The sequence below is a fragment of the Crocuta crocuta genome, unplaced genomic scaffold (assembly GCF_008692635.1).
Source record: "Crocuta crocuta isolate KB4526 unplaced genomic scaffold, BGI_CrCroc_1.0 scaffold139, whole genome shotgun sequence".
Classification (NCBI taxonomy): Eukaryota; Metazoa; Chordata; class Mammalia; order Carnivora; family Hyaenidae; genus Crocuta; species Crocuta crocuta.
Window position 1 is genome coordinate 6416212 of NW_027533258.1, and position 22394 is coordinate 6438605.

Consider the following 22394-nt stretch of genomic DNA (forward strand, 5'->3'; position numbering starts at 1 on the left):
AAAAACTGCAGTGGAAGGCATACATCAGTCAGCAACTTGGTATCAAATTTTAATGTATATTAATGAAAAAACCCTCTCCCGATATCCTATGACTCATGGAATCCAATGGCAGGCCCCAGTGACAGGTGGAATGACAACGTCATATTATTTCTCTCCCCATGCTCAATGAACACGCTTGGTCAAGAATTCAAGGTCATAAACACGGGGCGCCTGGGTGGCTCAGCTGGTGAAGTGTCCGACTCCGGCTCAGGTCATGATCTCAGGCTTCGTGGGTTCGAGCCCCGCGTCGGGCTCTGTGCTGACAGCTCAGAGCCTGGCACCTGCTTCAGATTCTGTCTCCCTCTCCTTCTGCCCCTCCCCCACGTACACTCTGTTTCTCTCTCTCTCTCTCTCTCAAAAATAAATATTTTTAAATATTTTAAAAAAAAGAATTCTGTAGGTCCCACAACCACTTCAAAGTATTTCTTAAGAGCTGGGATTTTTAAAGGCCTGAGGGGCTCTCAAAGTAAGGTCAAATTACAAACAGCAGACAACAACTTCCTCTTTTCACTCTTAAATGCCTTCAAAACTTGAGTAAGCATTACACAGTTTCAAATGTTCTCAAATTAAGAAAAACTTTTTTCAAATCACAATGAAGTACCTTCTTTACTTACTTTGAAAACCTACTGACCACGGCCGAAGTCTATCTGGATTACGAAAACAGAGTATGATGTTGGTCAACATGGTAAAACACATGGAGCACAGGCTGAGAAACACAGGACATAATTACTTAAAAGTTCTTTCCCTAGTTACTGGAAGAAAGTTTAGAACTTTGGTTATACAGGAGAGTTCTCCCTTAAGACCTAGCCAAGTAAAAGCGGACATCATGCACAGACAGCACAGAAGAGCAGTGCGACACTCATCCAGAAAAATCTCAGTAAAGTGACTTCCCACTTCCACTGCAGCGGCACAAAATAAATATGGAGAAATCGTTTCACGTTCCAAGAAGAACACCAGTTTATTTCAACAGATAATCCAAAGCAGAGGTCTTAGGCCTATGCGTCTTCAGAAGTCTACAGGTTATATGTATACGTACATATGTATATGTATACGTACGCAACATCCTAAGAAAAAGGTTGATCGTCACAATGCCAAAGAACAATGACCAAAAACGAGGTTAAGAACCCATAAGAGAATCATAAAATGTTCCCCATCACGAATTTCTCATTAGTTTTATATGACCTGACAAAGGGAAATGCAGGACAGTGGAGGAGGCAAAAACAGTGTGAGTAACGTTTTGCTCACGATAAACTTCAACCCAGAGAGCATTTTCTATTAATGGGATACAAATCCACTCCCAAAAAGTGATTACAACACGGAGGCCCCTCGTCTATCAAGCCGCGTTGACAAGCTCTCCAGACAGGATTCCACAGGAAGATGATTAGCGGAGACTGTCCGCAAACCAGTTCTCAGTTGTGTACACTGAGGCACTGGCTGGCTCCTGTAAGAATTGTAACTCGGGTCCCCGTGTGCCTCTTTAAACCGCCACCCCCAACGCTGTCCATTTTCCCGTAATATCTTAAACACAGCAAATATCTGTTAGACGGCTGGACAGACAAACGGACACGTGACAACTACATGGGCCCACGGGAGTCGGACGGACGCCATCAGTTCGTAGCAGGTGCCAACGTCAGCCTGCCAAGTACCGTCGACGGGGCCCGTGTCCGTCCCGGGCCGTTCTGGTGTGTCCTTCAAATGACCGTATCAGGCGGCATGACGCTCACAGGAAGGACAGAATGGGACAGCGTTATCACAAGGTATGCCTTTCACGCACAGCTCTCAAGCCGGGGGAACAGGGCAGTACTGGGTGGAGATGGAATAAACAAACAGAAGCCGAGCCGGTCAGGGCCGAGTAAGGTTGAGGTTAGTGGCAACAGCATGTGTGTGGTTTCCAGGAAACCCTCAGTAAGACTGCTGTTAGCCCTAGCCCCGCACCTTGCCCAACCCAGTGCGCTGCCTCTTCTTCCGGCTCCCCGCCTGGCTCGGTGCAGCGCTGCCCTGCCCCCAGGGGTGCGGCCGCCCAGCCTCAACTCACCTGGGCAGCGGAAGGGCCTGGAGTTTAAAACACGTTAGCGCGTCGCGCCAACGAGTGCAGCGAACGTGTGCGTTTCACACCGTCGGCGTTTCTGGAGCGGAGGAAAACCTGCCACCGGCCAGACGGCCTCTGCACAAAACACACCCCCGAGGGGTCCGGAGAAACGGTTTTACAAACACCCGTATGCACCGCGCAAAAGTGAGAACAGGACAACAGCGGTGTTACCGCACCAAGAAACTGCACCGAATGGCCGAAAGCACCAAAAAAGAAGGAGGGGCATCACCTACTTTAACTGCCATTATTTGCCCACTTGGTTTGTGGACCATTTTGTTGACAGAACCGTATGCTCCTCGTCCAATCTCTCCGAGGTCTTTCAAGTCCTCCGCGGTGAAATCCCAGTGCTGCTCAGGGGAGATCTTCAGTTTCCCCGACGACTCGATGCTGTGTGTTCTCAGTCTCTCTCTGTTAAAATATCGGGAAGCAATTTTTCCACATTTTAAATAGGTTTTGACTTTTTTTCTGACAGCTAGCGCTGACGAACGCGCGGGAACATTTCTCTCTTAGGTCGCTAACACAGTCTGACCTCCAGGTTTTCAGAGGGTTTTTTTTTTTTTTGCTTTGTTTTTGTTTTGTTTGTTCTGCACCATCTTCCTTTTTTTACACACTGAATTCATTAAGGAAGGCCTAGATTTAGGGAGTCAATGATCATAGCTTTCACAGGATTCAGAAAACCAAGGTTCTATTGACTGAAGGAAGTAATTCTATAGACCCGTTTTCATTTCCACATATGAGATCTTTCTCAAACCTTTGCAAAACTCCATTGTCAAATGCAGGCTCCCAGGAGCTACGGACCTCGATTCCAGAAAGTTCTCATCCAACCTTACCCGACATTAATTACTCCAGGCTCTCAACCCGTGGCACAATTGCTCCCAGACTCTGGTGAACATTAGAAATTCCTGGCGAGATTCTTAAAATCCGGATACCCAGGTTACCACCTCATAGCAATTAAATCAGAGCATCCAGGGGCAGGGGTCCAAAATAACCCAGTATTTTTAAAGATACCCAGGTGATTCTAGCAGAGTTTGGGAACCAGCCCCTTACCATGAGCCTTGTTCCTGTTTACACCATGTTGAGGTAGTGGATTAATTAAATGAATAGCCAGCAGGCACTAAGAGAAAAACTGTCATGCACAGTTCAAACTTGAACCCCCTTTGTTCACCAGATACAGCAATGAGGTAAAAACGAATGATTCATGGACCAAAGGGCTCACTCGTTACAGATCACATGAAATTAAAAAACCACCTCCAAAATTCCAACCTGGAGATCAAAACACGAACTTGTAACCGTGCTTTGTAAAAAAACAAATCCAAAATGAAAAACGTAAAACCTCCTCATTTGTGTCTCTTTCTCCCCGCATTCCCCCCCCCCCACAAACACCAATACAGGAATGAACTGTATCAGGCCAGGGAGTACAACATGCAAGAAAAAGATTCTTCAATATCACTGACATTTTTTTCAATTTCAATAAAATGGCCAGACTCTCTTTAAAATCTAATCTGGTAATACAAGCAAGAAAAGTTGACATGCTTGGTTATTTCTTTTACCTCTTCCAAAATTCAGAAATGTTTCCTCAGGTTACTAGAACTGATTTCTGTAGCTACTTTTAAGTTTCTCAAAATATTCAGAATTTTAAAGATCACTTTCCCAGAATTACCAGATATACCAGTATTCATAATTAGCACGCTTCAAGGCCTTAGTTCAAAGACTAATACACTTGTCTAAATAGCCATTTAGCGAATCCCCATTCCCAGCGCCAGATTCCCAGACCATAGTAAGTCATACCACCAGCTTTTACTCACGCAAATTCTTTTCTTGTTTACAACATATTTTCACCGACCGAACCTAGCGGCAAATTGTCTTAGTAATCTTTTTCACGAGGTAGAAATATCCTAACATAAAGAACGGTCATTTGTGGGGCGCCCGGGGGGCTCAGTCGGTTAAGCATCCAACTCCTGATTTCAGCTCAGGTCATGATCTCACAGTTTGCGAGACTTGAGCCCCAAATCGGGTTCTGTGCTGACAGTGCAGAGCCTGCTTAGGAGTCTCTCTCTCCTCCCTCTCTCTGCCCCTCCCCTGCATGCACGCACTCTCCCTCTCTCTCAAAATAAACCAATAAACATTTTTTAAAACAGGAAGAAAGAAAAAAAAGGCTCGTTTGTAATGTTTGTGATGATGATTGTTCTCTGGTCACTGTGTAATCACTGGTGAACATAGGGCACTGGCCAACCGCTGAGAGTAGCTGAAAAACAGTTAAAATTACAGGTAAGTTGGAACTGACATTTTTTAAATTATTCACTAATTTACAGGACATGGCAGACAGGCTCAAAGGTGATCTCCATGATGTGTAAGCTCCTCTCTCTGAGTGTGGACGGGACCTACAACTTGATTCCAGCCAAGAGAATGTGGCAAAGGATGGCATTCTCATGAATACACTGTGTTATATAGCACTGGTTGCTAGCATTCCTGAGAAACTAAATGAGTATTTCATTACTACATAAATCACAGAATAGCAAGTTGTAATATTGTCTAATTAAAGATCAAATTGCAGGGGCGCCTGGCTCAGTCGGTTAAGCATTCGACTTCGGCTCAGGTCATGATCTTGCTGTTCGTGACTTCGAGCCCTGCTTCAGGCTCTGTGCGGATAGCTCAGAGCCTGGAGCCTGCTTCAGATTCTGCGTCTCCCCCTCTCTCTGTCCCTCCCCTGCTCACACTCTGTCTCTGTCTCTCAATAAACAAAACGTTAAAAAATTTTTTAAAAAAGGTCAACTTTCAGAATTACGGAATAGCTCTTCTGATAATTTAGCTTACTGGAGCCTGCTATGTAGTTTCTGGAGAAGGTCTCTTCTTTTTAAGGGAACAGATTGACACCTAAGGGTGCGGGTTATCTTCTTGGGCTAATGTACCTGTTTGAAAACTGAGATGACAGATGCACAACTCTGAACAGAGGAAGAGCAACCGAACTGTACACTCTAAGAGGTGAGTTCTGTGGGGTGTGAATTCTATCTCAATGAAGACAAAAGACGGAGGGCAAAGCGTGATCATCACCCCCATCTGTCTCCTCAGTTAGGCTGGGACATTGTGACGACACAGAAACACATGCTGCAGTGGTGCCACTGTGAAGGCGTGTTCACCGAGTCCTCCCTCCTACCGGCGCTCACAACCTTCCCAGCGACACTGACTCCACTTCACAGCTCTTGTTTTAAGAGTTAGTGCGACCCCTGCGGCTTCCAAAGAAGGACTGGATGGAGATGCAGCGCTGCAGTGACCACCCCTGGAAGCCTGACCTGACCCTTTACCCTCACACCATAGCAGTCAATCACTGAGGCAACTGCACCGAGTGCCCAAAGCCTTAGCTGCGGTTTTCTAGCTTGAGGCAAACGTGTCAATCAGGATTTAAGTGTTACTCCTACTAGACGTAAGAGAAATTCCCGGTCATTTCATTATTAATTGCTTACCTGAAAATTAGTTCAGCTCAACTCCGCAAATCTGTAAGTGATGCCCAATGCCTCTCTCCGCCTCATCAGGAACTAAGTTCAGCCTGTGACCTTTTATTTACTCTCATATTCATCCTTCTAAAACATATGTTAAGTGCTCCACATGTGAGCAGTTCTTAACCCAGACATCTTACCCATTCCCTCTGCTGGGCTCTAGTCAAGAAACAAGCAAGGGATGGAGGTTCCAAATCTCAGATTAACCCAAGTCTCAGACAGGAACACAACCCCAGCCCATCATCTAACCACCTACACAGAAAAGTCCCTAAGAAAATCGGTACCATTTTCCTCTGGATCTAGAGGTCTTCGGTAGGAAAACAAGTTTCAGTAGTTTTTGTTGTAAGACCTGTAATTAGACTATCAAATGATACACATTCCACTTAAAAAAGTTAGCTTTTCACTTATACTTTTTTAATGCAGATCACAAATCAGACTTAAAGAGTACACCTCTTGAACACAGTATTTTAAACAGTAGACACTTGGGAATAGATATTAATGCCAGTAAAGCTGTTTAGGTAAGACTGACCATAAAATATTTTCTCCCGTATAAAGGGAAGTAGAATTTTAGTGGCAATAATAAACCTTGGGGATATCTACAGACACCACCATGAAGGACTAAAACCTAAAAAAAAAAACTGATCAATTTTTATTCATTGATTTGAGTCAAATTTGCAAAAACTCAACTCATGCACATGCTGCATCTTACTACCAGATTCGCTAATTAACATGAATCGGCTAGGTCCCTGTCCCCCGTGATTCTATCTTCATGTTCCTTTTCCAAAGACTACATTCCCTGGCTTTGCAAAGGGATGCCGTATGAATGAAAACAAAATCAGAGATTTTAGGGCTCACCTTTCCTATTCGTTTAGGGAACACTTATTCCCCAGCATGCTTCATCTTTCCATGGAGAAGGATCTGGTCTCTCTTACAGACTGACTGGTGAATATGGACGAAGAAACCAAACATGCTCAGGTCAATTCCTCTCTTTTGAAACCAGCCTTCGTACAGGGAGAGAACACATGCCCTGGCTGTCCCTCTGTCACACCTTATGAGAGGCTGCCACTCACCGGATGGGGAAGCCTAATTACGTGAGGCCAGGAGGAGGACTTAGCAAACTATTCTGGCCTCAAATGCAGAGCTACATTTTCGATTTTGTCAAGAATAAGACAGGGGGAGGGGCGCCTGAGGGGCTCAGTCAGTTAAGCATCTGACTCTTGATTTCTGCTCAGGTCATGATCTCACAGTTCGTGAGACTGAGCCCCACACTGGGCTCTGTGCTGACAGTTCGAAGCCTGCCTGAGAGTCAATCTCTCTCTCTCTCTCCCCCTCTCCCTCTCCCTCTCTATCTGCCCCTCCCCTGCTCTCTCTCTCTCTCAAAATAAATAAATAAGCATTTATCAAGAATAAATCTTGGGGCGCCTGGGTGGCTTAGTCGGTTAAGCGTCCGACTTTCGCTTAGGTCATGATCTCGAGGTTCGTGGGTTCGAGCCCCGCGTCGGGCTCTGTGCTGACTGCCAGCTCAGAGCCTGGAGCCTGTTTCAGAGTCTGTGACTCCCTCTCTCTCTCTGACCCTCCCCTGCTCACGCTGTCTCTCTCTCTCTCCTAGAAATAAATAAAAAATTAAAAAAAAAAAGAATAAATCTTATCATCTCTCTCAATTGGTGCCAAATGCAAAGGCAATGGAGCCTTTTCATTTGTTTTTAACGTTTTATTTACTTCTGAGAGAGACAGCGTGAGCAGGGGAGGGTCAGAAAAGAGAGAGAGACAGAATCTGAAGCAGGCTCCAGGCTCTGAGCTGTCTGTCAGCACAGAGCCCAGTGCGGGCTCGAACCCACAAACCGTGAGATCATGACCTGAGCCAAAGTTAGACACTCAACCAACTGAGCCACCCAAGCACCCCATGGAGCCTTTTTCATTTTTTAACTAGACTTCTATAGAACCAAAAACCAAAATTTTCAAACATTTTCACAAAATATTAGATAGTAACAAAACTGAACGCAATCATGCGATTCCTAGGGTTCAAAGAAAATATAACAATTTCAATGTGACCTCAGAGCCTCCAGGTGCCAAGAATATCAGAGCTTTGCAACTTAACTCTATAACCTAAAACCAAGTCCCTTAGGCCCCCATGTAAAAGTGCTCAGAAGTACAAAAGACAAATACTTTTGGTGACCTGAGTTATAATAGCTTCAAAGTCCCAGTTCATTCCACTTCTAGAAAAGTTCACCTACGGTCTCAGGGGCAACAAGGAGACTACGTGCAGTATGCTGACTGCAATTTCTGTCCTAAGATACAATTTCTGGGGGCACGTGGGGGGCTCGGCGGGTTGAGCATCTGACTCTTGACTTTGGTTCTGGTCAAGATCCAAGGTCGTGGGATTGAACCCTGTACCAGGCTCCACAATAAACATGGAGCCTGTTTGAGATTCTCTCTCTCCCTCTGCCCGTCTCCCCAGCTTGTGTGCGCGTTCTCTCTCTCTCTCTCTCTCTCAAAAATAAAAATTTTAAAATGTAAACTGTTTTTAAAAATTTTTTTAAAGATACAATTTCTGTCCTAACTAAATAGCAGACCTAGAGAAAAAAAATATATATATGAATAGTAAAAAACACACTCATGGAAAAGAGTGGGGAAAAGTAAAAACGAGCAGCAAGGTAAAACTGCCTTTAGCTACACTCCTAGGGAGAAGAAAGGGGTCCTGACCTCTCTTGCGATTATCACTTTCTTGAGAATCGAGACTGTGTTTTATCAGCAATAACTTCCAAATCTCTCTCATTTTCCCAGTTCTCTATGGATAATTTATACAGTGTCCTTAGCTGCTTTCAGCGAATACTTCATAGGATTCCGACTTCAAGCATCTGATGATCCACCGGGGAACCGAGCCCGCAGCTCCCACGGCGAGTACCACCAGATGCCAGCCCACACCTGCCCCCTCTTGAGGTCTTCTTTATTCGGGAAAACAATACTCACAGCTAAAATGCTACACTTCCCAGCGGCTATGGAATCAACTGTGCCCCCTCCCCTCTCTCCCGCCAAAATTCACATCAAAGCCCTAGCCCCATTGTGCTGTACTGGAGACAGGGTCTAGAAGGAGATAATTACGGTTAAATGAGGTCATAAGGTGGAGCCCTGATCGGATAGGACTAGTGTCCTTCTAAGAAGGACCCCAGTGAAGACGGTCTCTCCCCCACCCTCACGCTTGCGTAAAGAAGAGGTCATGTAGCAAGATGGCGGCAACCGACAAGCCAAGGGAAGAATCCTCAGAACAAAACCTACCTGTCAGCACCTTGATCCTCCCAGCCTCCAGAACTGCCGGCAATAAACTTCTGTGGTTAGGGCCGCCCAGGCTGTAGTATTTTGTTATGACGGCCCAAGCAGATGAAGAAGGCAAACTTCCTTGGGGTTAGATGCAAGAAGATGAATGCAGTATTTAAAAGGAGCTGATCTGGGGCGTCTGGGTGGCTTAGTCGGTTAAGCGTCCGACTTTGGCTCAGGTCATGATCTCACGGTTCGTGGGTTCGAGCCCCGCGTCGGGCTCTGTGCTGACAGCTCAGAGCCTGGAGCCTGCTTCAGATTCCGTGTCTCCCTCTCTCTCTCTCTGCCCCTCCCCGGCTTGCGCACATGTGTGCTCACTCTCTCTCTCTCTCAAAAATAAATGAATAAATAAAAGGAGCCGACTCAGCCAGAAGGAACGTCGTGGGTTTTTTTCCTTTCTTTCTCCCCCTTCTCATTCTGATGCCTGGAATACTGGTGATGACTGGAGTTCCAGCCACGCTCAAGGCCCTTGAGAACAGAAACCATGTACCGAGAATGAGGGAGGAGAAAATTAAAGCTCTAGACTCCGATGACCATGAAGCCATGTCACCAACACTACGCCTCCCGATCTCCAGACTGCATCTCCAGAAAGAGAAAGAAACTGTCTTATTGAAGCCACTATCTGTCCTCATCGCTGCTGCTCTTTACATGCAAACTGACTTATTTCCGGTTAGTACAGCCCCTATGATATTGTATTTCCCAGGGAGTGCCATGGGAGGAGGGACCTGGCATCTGGCAGGGGGGAAGAGGGAGGGAAAAGGCACCGTCTGGTCACGACAATGACTGGGAAGTGCTATGAGCATTTCGTGGCTGAGAGCCAATGAGGCTAAATGGCTTCAAATCCACAGACCAGTTACAAACAGGCCAAAAACACTTCCCTGAATAAAGTCCTTCCCTCCGGTATCCCTCATTTCTTACAGCCCTAATCATCCCTGTTCCCAGAGACTAGGCACGTACGCACACGCGCACGAGCGCGCGCACACACACACACACACACAAACTGACACATACTGTGAGCCTCAAATAAGGAGAATATGTGTGTTTGTTTTTTGTTTTACAAAACATGCAAAATGATGGGCAGAATGAATCCATGCAATACAGACCTTATTAAGGTGCGGTGCTATGTAAGAAAATTATTTTTGAAATAAGGGGGACATCTTGTTACATGAAAATCTGAAAGCTGTCATTTGGCACAGAAGTCCTTCAGTGTACCCTCTCTGATCACTGATCCTCTGGACAGAAATGACTGTTTTGTCCTTTTACTACTTACTGAACACAGAGTCATCACTATGGCATTTTTGCTAGCATCCTTCCACTGACTCAGCCTAATTTGTAAATTTCTAAAATCCTATAGATTCCTCCTCTAAAAAGCAGAAACTGTGACAGAATGTTCCAGAGCAGTCATCAGACGGGACACTGGGAAAAGCTTTATTTCTATATAACGCGTCTAACAAAGCTGCCCGGGGCTCTGCACGTAGGTGGGTTTCGGACCGTTTGAGCCACAACACGGTGCACCGGGTCACGGTCATGCTGCACGGCCAGTCTGCCCTGAGTCAGCAGCGCCAGCCGCGCATGCCCGCGGAGCCCCGTCCACAGCGCCCTTTTCCCTCGCGCCAATCTGAAAGGTGATTGGGGTGAGATCACTCTTTTAAGCTGCATTTCGGTTTCTTACTCTTAGAGTTGGACATTTTTTTGTGCTTTGGTGAACAAGTGTCTCCTCCTTGGTTAAGTGCCTGAGAAAACTCCCCAGAGACCTCAGGCCCAGGCTCTATTTTGCTGCTGCTGCTTCTGCTAAGAGTTATTATTACATGTTACAAACATCGCAATCGACTCCTGGTCCTGCACTGTAAATACTTCTTCAGGGCGCTGTTTACCTCCCCGCTCTATTTATGAATTTACACTTGTAAAAGATTTGGAAATGTGCACGCTCTCAAGTAGATCGTTACGTTTCACTGTCATGCCGTATCCTTCAAGTTCACTTCCATGTGCAGTACAGACTTCCTTCCCTCACTGCCTCTCCAGCTTCCTGGTAATGCCTTATTTTCTCACCGGTCACCGTATCAGTAATCCTATTCCCTCTTTATCCAAATATGCTCTCCCCTCACGATTTGCTGGGGGTGCCTGGGTGGCTCCGATGGTGAAGCGTCCAGCCTCGGCTGAGGTCACGGTCTCACGGTTCATGGGCTGGAGCTCCGCAGTGGGCTCTGTGCCAACGGTGTGGTGTCTGCTTGGGATTCTCTCGCTGTCCCTCTCTCTCTGCCCCTCCCTCACTGGCACTTTTTCTCTCTTTCTCTCTCTCAAAAATAAACTTAAAAAAATTTTTTCTGATCCTCTTTTATAAACACCATGATATCTCCTACTCTATCAAGAATGCTGCAAAATACCGCATTCAGAGATGGTCTTTCTCCAAGTCATGAAGGCGCGGCTCCACAGTTCCAGAATCCCTGCTCCCATGTCACACGGAGGATGCGTGCGGCACTCCCTGCTTGGGCCACTGCGGCGCATCAAGCACACAGACTTACTCTCACGCTTGAAACCAGTTAAAGACCAGACAAAATCTGAGACGGTCTTGAAGACACTGGACAGTGGGCAGCAAAGGGCCCTGAGCACCAGGAGACAGGAAACACACAAGGTGAGCCTACAGCGGTCCCCAGCTTCCTGTCTGGAGAGAGTCACAGACTGCGATGGGACAGGGGGATGTGGCACATCCCGGCAGTGTCCTGGTGCTGAGGACGTGCATCTGGGTGTCCGAGGAGACCAAGGTAGCTAGAGTCTAAGAAGCAGAGCACCGGCATAAGAGGGCTGCAGAGAGAGAATCCCACAGACAGGCACAGAGCCCTCCTCAGTCAGCACACTCTTACAAAGACCCTATACCCACCTGCAGAAAGAACCCCAACCCCCAAAGGATTAGACGCAACAATGCCCAGGCTGGAGCAATACTCAGAACACCCGCCGAAGCTAAAATGCAAGACTCAACAGGATCCAACTATTTCCGAGTAACTTAACCAAAGAACACAGCTCAAGAAGATTTATAGGAATGCAAAAACACCCAGCACCCAAAGTCTGGCCTAAAACTAAAATCTAAAACTCAGAAGAGGCGACATTTCCCCCTGCCGTCTGCAGGAATGCCATAAGAGAAACCCTCGTAAATCTCTTCTTTATTGCTATAGAGCGATCCCACATGGAAGTGTCTTCATGTTGTGCGTTTCATACATCCATCCTTGTTTCTTCATAAACAGTGTAGCGGGATGCTGCTGTTGCTATAATCATGTTGCCCTACAAACCTGCAATTGCTTTTACAAAGTCAGAATGTTACTTCCAGAAGCAAGTAGGGAGCAAGAGTCTTCACTCCCTTTCATTCATAACCTAGCTAGCTATATGAACTGTCTTTTACACTATGAAACATTCTCAAGCCCACTTTTACTATTCTCGGGCGGGCATTTATCCAAACAAGTCAATGAGGAAAAATGATTTTATAGGGATAAATTTTATCAAGAGACATGCTTAGGAACACGGGCTATTTTATATAATATACCCACTTGAAACAGAGGGTAGTTTTGAACTTTTTACAGTGCTTACATTTTAGCTTGTAGGGATTATGGTCAAACTAACTTAATTTAATACCAGTCTAGGCTTTAGAGCTTAACTCACTCTACTTCCTCATGTATGCTCTAGGTGCCCACAGAAAAATAAAAAGGTAACGATCTAATGACAGTTGGCTCTGGATCTTTCTGTGGAGAGAACCCAAAGCACACAACTCAACATGTGTGCCAGTTAATGCACCAAACAGTCAGCGAAAGGAAAAAGAAGCAAACACTCCTGCCCCCGGCTTCCGGGGGGGGGTCTCAGTTTCGGTTCCAGATGCACTAAGTCACCGACTAACAGAATCAGAAAGGAAGGAAACACGTCATCCGGTCCTGTCCTTCAGAAACCCCTCCTGGAAATCCTGGATTGGGCCGAGTATTCCTCCTTGGCACCCACATATGCTGAAATCAAGAAACACCCAGTCCGGGGCGCCTGGGTGGCTCAGTCGGTTAAGTGTCTGACTTCGGCTCAGGTCATTCATGATCTCACAGGTTATGGGCTCAAGCCCTGTGTCGGGCTCTTTACTGACAGCTCAGAGCCTGGAGCCTGCTTCGGATTCTGGGTCTCCCTCTCTCTCTGCCTCTCCCCTACTCACGCTCTGTGTCTCTCTTTCTCTCAAAAATAAATAAATATTTTTAAAATCTTTTTAATTAAGGGCCCCTGGGTGGCTCAGTCGGTTAAGTGTCCGACTTCGGCTCAGGTCATTCATGATCTCACAGGTTATGGGCTCAAGCCCTGTGTCGGGCTCTTTACTGACAGCTCAGAGCCTGGAGCCTGCTTCGGATTCTGGGTCTCCCTCTCTCTCTGCCCCTCCCCTACTCATGCTCTGTGTCTCTCTTTCTCTCAAAAATAAATAAATATTTTTAAAATCTTTTTAATTAAGGGCCCCTGGGTGGCTCAGTCGGTTAAGTGTCCGACTTCGGCTCAGGTCATGAATTCAGAGTTTATGGGTTCGAGCCCCACTTCGGGCTCTGTGCTAACAGCTCGGAGCCTGGAGCCTGCTTCAGATTCTCTCTCTCTCTCTCAGAAATAAATTTTTTTAAAAAAATCTTTTTAATTAAAGAGAAAAAGAAGGAAAAGAAATACCCAGTCCATGGCAAATTCCTGATCTACCGTCCCAGCAATGTTTTCTTTAAAGTATATTAGACTAGTTTGGTACTGCTTCTTTTTAGTGAACCCTAACGTGGACCTACATCTAGCCATTTGTGCTTAATTCTTCCGGTAATTACCCCCACAGCAGCTAACTCAGAGGTCTCCTTTGCAGGGGCACAGGTGAAGAAGCAGGTAACAGGCCAGGGTCCCTCCAGTGACGGAACAAGGAGGGTTTCCTCCGCAGCTCAGGCACCCAGGCTGCAGTCCCCTGTCTGCAACCCGATTCTTCCCCACGAGTGTGTGTCACTTCTTAAACATTCCCAAATACACCCAAACCTGCCGCAGGAAGCATCCCACAGACGCCAGGGGTCACTGATAGGGCGGGGACGCCCGGGCTGACAGGTCGCGCACTCCCCCTGCGGAACACTCCGTGCAGCCGGGGCCCACTGGCCAGCTCACAGCTCTGCCCACTGGCATATTCACTCCACGCAGCCACGCCTCCGCTTGCTCAGCGAGTCTGCTTATTTTGAAGCACATACCCCCCACTGCCGTGACCTGGACGGGACTCTGATTCCTCAAAGCTCTGATTCTTGGGGGCCAACCGTCTTTCATTAAAATGCCAAACGCACTGTGTTGTTTTTCGGGGGTGGGAGCTGAGGGGAGACCGATATGAGGCGTTAGACCCCCTGCCCCTCGTCAGCTTCCTGCAAATCTGTTGGCACTTTTTATCCCCAGAGACTCTAAGAGCGTCTCTACCTGGCTACTTCCCTTCGCATCACAGAGGCTGTCTGCTCTGACTTTACCCATGTGTCCACCACTCTGTTCTTGAAGAGCGAGTGGAACACCCTCCCCAGCGGGTCACGTCCATCGCAGAGCACATGCTCCTCAGGTTTCCAAAGGACACTTGCCAGGAGCCAGTTGGTTGGTTATTTGTTTACTTGGGGAATCTCTACACCCACTGTGGGGCTCGAACTCACGACCCCAAGATCACTACGGGCCGCACGCTCTTCCGGCTGAGCCGGCCGGGCGTCCCCAGGAGCCAGCCACTCTCATCAGGAAGCCGCAGTACCACACGCGCCGGGCCCAGCTGCAGCCCCCTAACAACAGGTTTGTCCATTTGGACCCTCAGAAGGTGACCTTGTCTTTACAGACACAATTAACCTAAGGAGCTTGAGAAAAGGTCATCCTGCAGTTGGGTGGGGCCTAAACATAATGGCAAGTGCGCTTATAAGTTAAGAGACAGAAAGACAAAGACTCAGTGAGACACAGGGAGAAAAATCCAAGCAGAGACAGAGGTGGCTGGAGTCCTGCTACCTCGGCCAAGGAGAGCCAGGAGGTGCCAGACCAGGAGGGGATGAAGGATCCTCTTCAAAGCCTGGAGGAGAAGCACAGCCTTGCCAACACCCTGATTTCGGGTTTCTGGCCTCCAAAACTGCAAGAGAATATATTTCTGTTGTTTTACGCTACCGAGTCTGTGATATGTTACAGCAGCCGTAGGAATCCAACACACCATCTAAACCACGTGTCACCAAACTTTTTCTGTAAAGAAACAGATAAACATTTTAGGCATTGCCAGCCGCTCCCTATAGCAACTATGCCACCAAATGGGCGTGGCGATGTTCCAATAAAACTTTATTTATAAAAACTAGCAGCGGGTCACATTTGGCTCCTGTGCTGTAGTTTGCGTACTCCGTGATCTAAATGAGACCCATCATTTAAATGATCCCTATTGTATCTGTTCATTTTTCGTATCCTTCCTCTTTCAAATTTATATTTTCTGAAAGATAAGAAACTCCAGGGATGGACCCAAATCTTAGAGTTTTATTTTCAAAATTTAAGCGCAAGATACATTCCAAGCTCTTTCTTAACCCTCACACACCCCCACCCGCAACCCTCACACACACACGCAAATCAACAGGCAGTAGAATTAGGGGTCGGACAACCCGTCCCTGGCTCCCTCGCCACAAACGTAGCTAACTGCACTAACCACATACGTAACCAAGTGCACTATGAAGGCAGCAGACCTCAGTGCCTCGGGCGTCCTTCCCATCTACGTATCCTTCAGCAAGTGACAGCTAATTACCGGAACACACCTCTTCTTCCTGGGCATGAGAACTTGAGTCCTTAGCCTTGCCGATGCCTACAGATTTTCCTTTGATAAATAAACACCTCCTTGTGCCCAGAACCTTCTATTACCTAATTAGGCTTCAAGTGTGTTTTCTCCTCTTTTTTCACGACCACATCCTTCTCCTTTATTTATCTTGCTTTTGATTTCCTCCAAACGTTATCAAACATGCCTTTCTCTCCAAATTACTTATTCTTCCTCTCCCCCTATAAGCAGCCTTGGTTTTATAAGGCCGGCATATTCTAAAATGCCTCCAACTGTCTTACGCTCTCCTCGGCACATATATGTATTGACTAGCAACGCTCCTAAGACGGGAAAATAAATAGAACACATACCCTGCACACCACTGCAACTCTTCTTCTGGGTCCGGACTGTTAGGATCGCTAGATGAACACTGCTTTATGCATCCTTCTGCAATGCAGCTCTGTTAATTCCGGAAATTTCCACAGTAAACCCGGTCTGTCAGTTGCCATGGAAACTGCCTGCTTCCTGCCACTACTAACAAAATGAGTATCTCTGCTAAGATTTACGATGAGGCAAAGAGAAGAATAAGAGAAAGAAAGAAAGAAAGAAAGAAAGAAAGAAAGAAAGAAAGAAAGAAAGAAAGAAAGAGGAAGGGAGGGAGGGAAATAGATGTGCAAAAGAATTTCTCAAACACTCCAAATATAAATTTTCAAATTCTGGTGCTCCCATGCAGGGAGCGGGAGATCCTGATGACACAAAGCTGCAGTGCTCTGAAGCAGTCCTCATTCAGGCAGGAGGAAGCAACTGTCAACCACTACGGGAAAGAGTAATACTGCAGCGTGTAAGACAAGCACTCACGTTTGCATCTTGTTGCGACAGGCGGCATATTCCCTACGAGCTGATCGTGTGTCAGCTGCCCCCAGAGTTTACCGTTAGCACGGTTTCGCTGGGCTGTGTTTCTTAGAGAGAAAGTTAAGAAAGCTGCCTCAGCTAACCCAACAGGTTCCAAGGTTTCCTGAGATCCCCTCCCTGTCTGGGCCCCAATCTCCACTGGTGGCTAACACCCTTTCCCCGCTAGCTTGTAAGAAATCAGCGCCCTTACAAGCGGACGTCAGGAGGAGGCATCAAGGCAGCCACCTCGCCAGGACTCTCAGAATATTAGACACAGCTCACCACGGTCCCTCCCATGGGCCCCTGGGGAAGAGCTGGGTCCCTGCGACATCACATCTAAGGATCTGCTGCCTACCTCTCAGCCCTCTTTGTTTTCTCTGCCTGTCACTCCTCTGCTATCCAACCTCGACACGTTAGATTTCCTCCGGGTTCACCCCTGGATCCAATTCTCTCATCAAGATACACGCTCTCCCCGGACACTGTCAGCATCTACCTGCTGACAGTTCGCAACCTCTAATCTCCAATCTACACTGTCTCCTCTAGGTATCAGGCTTATTTTCAACACCACCGTGTGTGCTGTATTTACCCCCTTGATCTCACAGGATGTTTCACGGGCATCTCACACCTGACATACCTCCAGCTGAACGCCTGGTCTGCGGTGCCCTCCCCCACAGACGCCCCACCGCCGGCGGGCCCCATTCCAGCAATGGCAACCCACAATTCTGGGAGTCACTAAGGACCCCTTCCCCTCCTTACCGCCCACATTCAAATTGTTGCTCAAATTATTCAAATTTGTTAGTGCTTCCTTCCAAATGCCTTTGCAATCTCCATTTCCCTGCAATGTCACTGTCGTCAACCTAATACCTCCTCACCCGCTGTGCTGCAGCTACGTCCCCACAGCCTCACCAGCACCCCTGGCTTCCTTTCCTGCCTCTCTCCAGTACACACCGCACACGGCAGCCAGGATGGACACGCCCAGCTGTAAATCAGATGGTGCCGCTCGCCTGATTATAATCCTGCCTTAGCTGGCCCCTCCCTTTGTTTTTTTAATTTTTTAAGTTTACTTATTTTGAGAGAGAGCCAGTACAGGAAGGAGAGGAGCAGAGAGGAAGCGAGAGAATCAGAAGCAGGCTCCTTGCGCTGTCAGTGTGGAGCCGTTGCGGGGCTCGAGCTCACGAACCGCGATATGACCTGAGCTGAAATCAAGAGTCTGCGCTGAAATGACGGAGTCACCCAGACGCCTCCCCCACACAGTCCCTTTGAATGCCACGCCAGGCGGTTACCCACAAGGCTCCATGTGATCAGGCCCATGACTCTCTCTCCATCCTTAAACCCACTTCTCCTCGTTTTCTGATCAAAATGGCATCTCTTCAGTTCCCTGAAAACCTGACTCTTTCCCACCTCGATATACACACTATTCCCTGCACTTGGAACACCTGCAGCTGCCCCTTCCCTAAATCTAGTAAGAACCCACTTGGGCTCAGAAGCCTTCAGTGACAACTCGTTCAGCTCCTTTCTAAATCAAGCCCCTCAGATGCTCTCAGCTGGCCCTTCTCCTTCAGTAGCACATACACTACTGATAATTGTGTGTGTGCGTGCACGCGCGCACGCACACACACACACACACACAGAGTTGAATGTGTCATCCCTACACTTTAAGCTTCAGGAAGTAGCAAAAGCATCTCCTATTCTCAACACCGAATACCCAGCACCCCGCAGAGCATCTAGCAGACGGCACCCAACAACCACTTGCTGAATGCGTAGCAGAACGTGTACGGGGTTGCTCTGGTTTCTGACAGCTGTCAAGTCAGCTGCTCATCAAGCTCTGAGGCACCCCCTGGACTCTATGAGGTACCCTATAACCCAAGCCCCCCTCTTTCTACATCCATTCAAACCCAAGATTCACTATGGAGGAACACACCACTTATATGTGACTTCGGCAGCCCCTAGGTCAGGAGGGCGGCAACAGTAACCATCTGACGGACCTGGAATGCTTCTCAGTATCTACGGTCCTCAACCACGGGCAATACTGTACTTGCACTTCAAGGGTCACCTGGCAACGTCGGCAGACACTGTGGTTGTTACTACTCGGGGGAGGAGAGGGATACTGGCATCTGGTGGGGAGAGTCCAGAGATACCGGGAAGCATCCTCTGGTGTACAGGCCAGCCTCCTATAACAAGAATGATCCAGTCTAAAATGTCAATAGTGCCAAGCTACTTCCACAGGCTTCTAAGATAGGAGTAGGGCCAAAAACTGTCAATCTGGGAAGGATCAGACATTATGTAATCAAAAAAAACCATAACGTATCGGGGGCACCTGGCTGGCTCAGTCGGTGGAGTGTGCGACTCTTGATCTTGGGTTGTGAGTTGGGGCCACGCATTGGGTACAGAGATTACTTGAAAACTTAGGAGGGGCACCAGGGTGGCTCGGTCAGTTAAGCATCCATCTTAAGCTCAGGTCATGACCTCACAGTTCACGGGTTTGAGCCCCACGTTGGGCTCCGTGCTGACAGCAGAGCCTGCTTTGGATCCTCTGTCTTCCTCTCTCTCTGTCCCTCTCCTGCTCATGCTCTCTCTCTCTCAAAAATAAATAAACATTAAAAAAAAAAAAAAAACTCTTGGGGCACCTGGGTGGCTCAGCTGGTTAAGTGTCTGATTCTTGATTTCGGCTCAGGTCCTAATCTCATGATTCATGAGTTCAAGCCCCACGTTGGGCTCTGTGCTGACAGTGTGGAGCCTGCTGGGGATTCTCTCTGCCCCTTCTCTAATTGCTCTTTCTCTCAAAATAAACATTAAAAAGAAAAATTAGGGGCACCTGGGTGGCTCAGTCAGTTAAGCATCTGACTTTGGCTCAAGTCATGATCTCGCAGTTCCTGGGTTCGAGCCCCTCATTGGGCTCTGTGCTGACAGCTCGGAGCCTGGAGTCTGCTTTGGATTCTGTGTGTGTGTGTGTGTGTGTGTGCGCGCGCACGCGCGCGCCTGATCCTCACCCACTCACACTCTGTCTCTCTCTCTCTCAAAAATAAAACATTAAAACAATTTAGAAAAATTTTTTCAATAAATAAAATCTTCAAAAATATGTATATACATAATATTTTACCAGCACAAAGTTGTTCCTAAAAACATTATTTTTAATTAAAAAATGAAAATAATCTAAATGGTTATCCGTAAGGAACTAATTACATAATATACCAACTCAAATGTGATGAAAGATATAACTGATTTCTGAAAACGAATAGGATATGCGCTAACTTAGAAATACATTTTCAAGATGTACTAAGTGAAAAATCAAGCCACAAAGTAGTGTACTAAACAGCTTTTTGTATAAATATTTTCAAGAATTACTTAAATTATGTATTTTGGTATTTGAACAAGTTTTTCTCTAAGGACATACTACACTTAGAAAGGTTTTATCTTTAGAGAGAAATATGTACCAAATGAATTCTCTTACCAGAAGCATATACTGCTCATTCTTTAAAGGGTAACATGAACTTTCTGGACGGTAAGATTATGAGCCATTTTGGTGTTCTTCTTTAAACTTTTCTGAAAGGAAGGAAGGATGGATGGAAGAAAGGAGGGAGACAGACTAGTAAATGTTCTTTTTAAATTTTTTTAGAGAGAGAGAGCGAGCTTGAGCAGAGGGAGGGACAGAGAGGGAAAGGGGGAGCGAATCTCAAGCAGGCTCCACACTCAGCGCAGAGCCTGGCGTGGGGCTTGATCCCACAACTCTGGCATCATGACCTGAGCTGAAATCAACAGTCGGATGCTCAACCAACTGAGCCGCCCAGATGCCCTGAGATTTTTTTTTTTTTTAAGGGATCTCTACACCCATATGGAACTTGAACTTACAGCCCCAGGATTGAGAGCTGCACACTCTCCCAGCTGCACCCAGCCAGGCCCTGCTCTAAAGCTCAATAAAGACAACATGTCCCTTGTTAGGGGTCTCCCACTATTCAGGGGTATACTACACCTGCCATGACCCCACAGACGCTATAGATTAATCTTCAAATTATACTGACACCTTCTTAAAATCTTCCATCTCGGTTTGTTTCAAACATCACGACGCGGGAACGCTCGTGAGCAGAAATAAAACTTGTCACAATACTGCATTTCGGGCCCAAGAGCTGAACTCCATGAAAACAGTGTCTGTACACTTATCAAGTGATTGTTGAAACACCTATGTGCTCTGAAAACAGAGACAGAAAAACACAGGTACCATTCAATGAGAGTAAATAACGTACTCATCATTTTTATTGTTATTCTTCTGGCTTTTTTTTTTTTAACTGCAGTGGCGTTTCCAAATAGTGAGATGCACAAATCACAAGCGTCCAGTCGGCTGAGTTACCCAACGCACGCACCCGTGTATCTCACACCCAGCCAGGATGTGGAAGATCCCATCACACTAGCAAGTTCTCCTGAGCCACTTGTGTCTGTCCCCTCCATGGACAAACACTATTCTCGTTTCCGTCACCACAGATGAGTTTTGTCTAGAATTTCACACCGATAAAATGAAACGGTGTTCTCTTATGCCTGACTTCTGCTCAGGATTTCCGGAGGTTTGCCAACATGACTGCAACCTTCAGTACTCTGCTCCTTGTTACTGTTGAAAAGTATTTCACTGATTAATATGCCGCATATTATCCATTCTTCCACACTGGACACCTAGGAGTTTCTAGCTGGGGCCTATTATAAATTAAGTTTCCATGAACCTTCAGAGGCAAGTCTTTCTGAGGACGTTGTTATCTTGAGTAAATAATGAGAAATAGAATTTGCTGAGTTATGGGATAAATGTACTTTTAAGTGACTATCAAAGACTTTTCTGAAGTGGCTGTACCATTTTCTACTTCCCCCATAATATATGAGAATTCTGGTTATACCACATGTTTGTTAATAAACTGTGTGGCCTTTCAAATTTTATCCATTCTGGTGGGTAATAATGTCAGGTAACAGAAGAAATATATTTCGCTCTCTACACCCAGCTCCTGGCACAAAGCTTTCTAAAACCCTTGTCATTTCAGGGGCGCCTGGGTGGCTCAGTCGGTTAAGTGCCTGACTTCGGCTCAAGTCATGATCTCGAGGTTCCTGAGCTCAAGCCCCACATTGGATTATCTCAAGCCCCGCTTCTCTCCCTCTCTCTCTGTCTCTCTCTCTCCCTCTCTCTCTGCCCCTTTCTCACTTGCTCATTCTCTCTCTCTCTCTCAAAAAAGAAAGAAACTTTTAAAGAATGGAAATTTCAAATTCTGGTGAAACCTGACTTATCTATTGGTAGTGGTTACGTCTCTCACTGTCCCGTCACAGAACCGCTTGCCTGTGCCAGGGACCAATGTATGGATGCTTTCTTTCAGAAGCTTTACAGAACTTTTGCTTTTAGGGCCATGATCCATCTCAAACTAATTTCTGCATGTGGTGTGAAATAAGAGTCAAGGTTTACTCTGCTCCATGCCTTTGTCCAGTCGCCCTACTGCCATGAAAATCTATCCTGGTCCCCATGGCCCATTTTATGGAGAAAAGTATGAAGTATTTCATCAGTAAGTATGACATTAGGAACAGGTTTTATAGATGCCTTTGAAAAGGCTGAAAAATTACCCTTCTTTTCTTACCATAATGAGAATCTCCATAATGAATGGATATTGAATGTCATCAAATGCTTTTTCTGCAACTACTTATTACATAATTTTTCTCCCTTGTTTTACTAATTCACTACTTATTAATTGTGAATTATACTGATAATTTTCTAACAAAATTAAAATGAATTCCATTTTGTTGTGATGTATTATCTGTTCTGTATATTGATGGATTC

The 22394-nt window shown here is 46.5% G+C and overlaps 1 protein-coding gene across 1 annotated transcript in view; it reads right to left on the reverse strand.

The window, feature by feature from the left end:
• MAP2K4 (mitogen-activated protein kinase kinase 4) overlaps window positions 1-22394 on the reverse strand; it is a 123531-nt gene that overhangs the window by 67658 nt on the left and 33479 nt on the right. The window contains exon 4 of the mRNA XM_077746718.1: window positions 2362-2536. Within this exon, the coding sequence (XP_077602844.1) occupies window positions 2362-2536 (175 nt within the window). The remainder of the gene's footprint in view (window positions 1-2361; window positions 2537-22394) is intronic.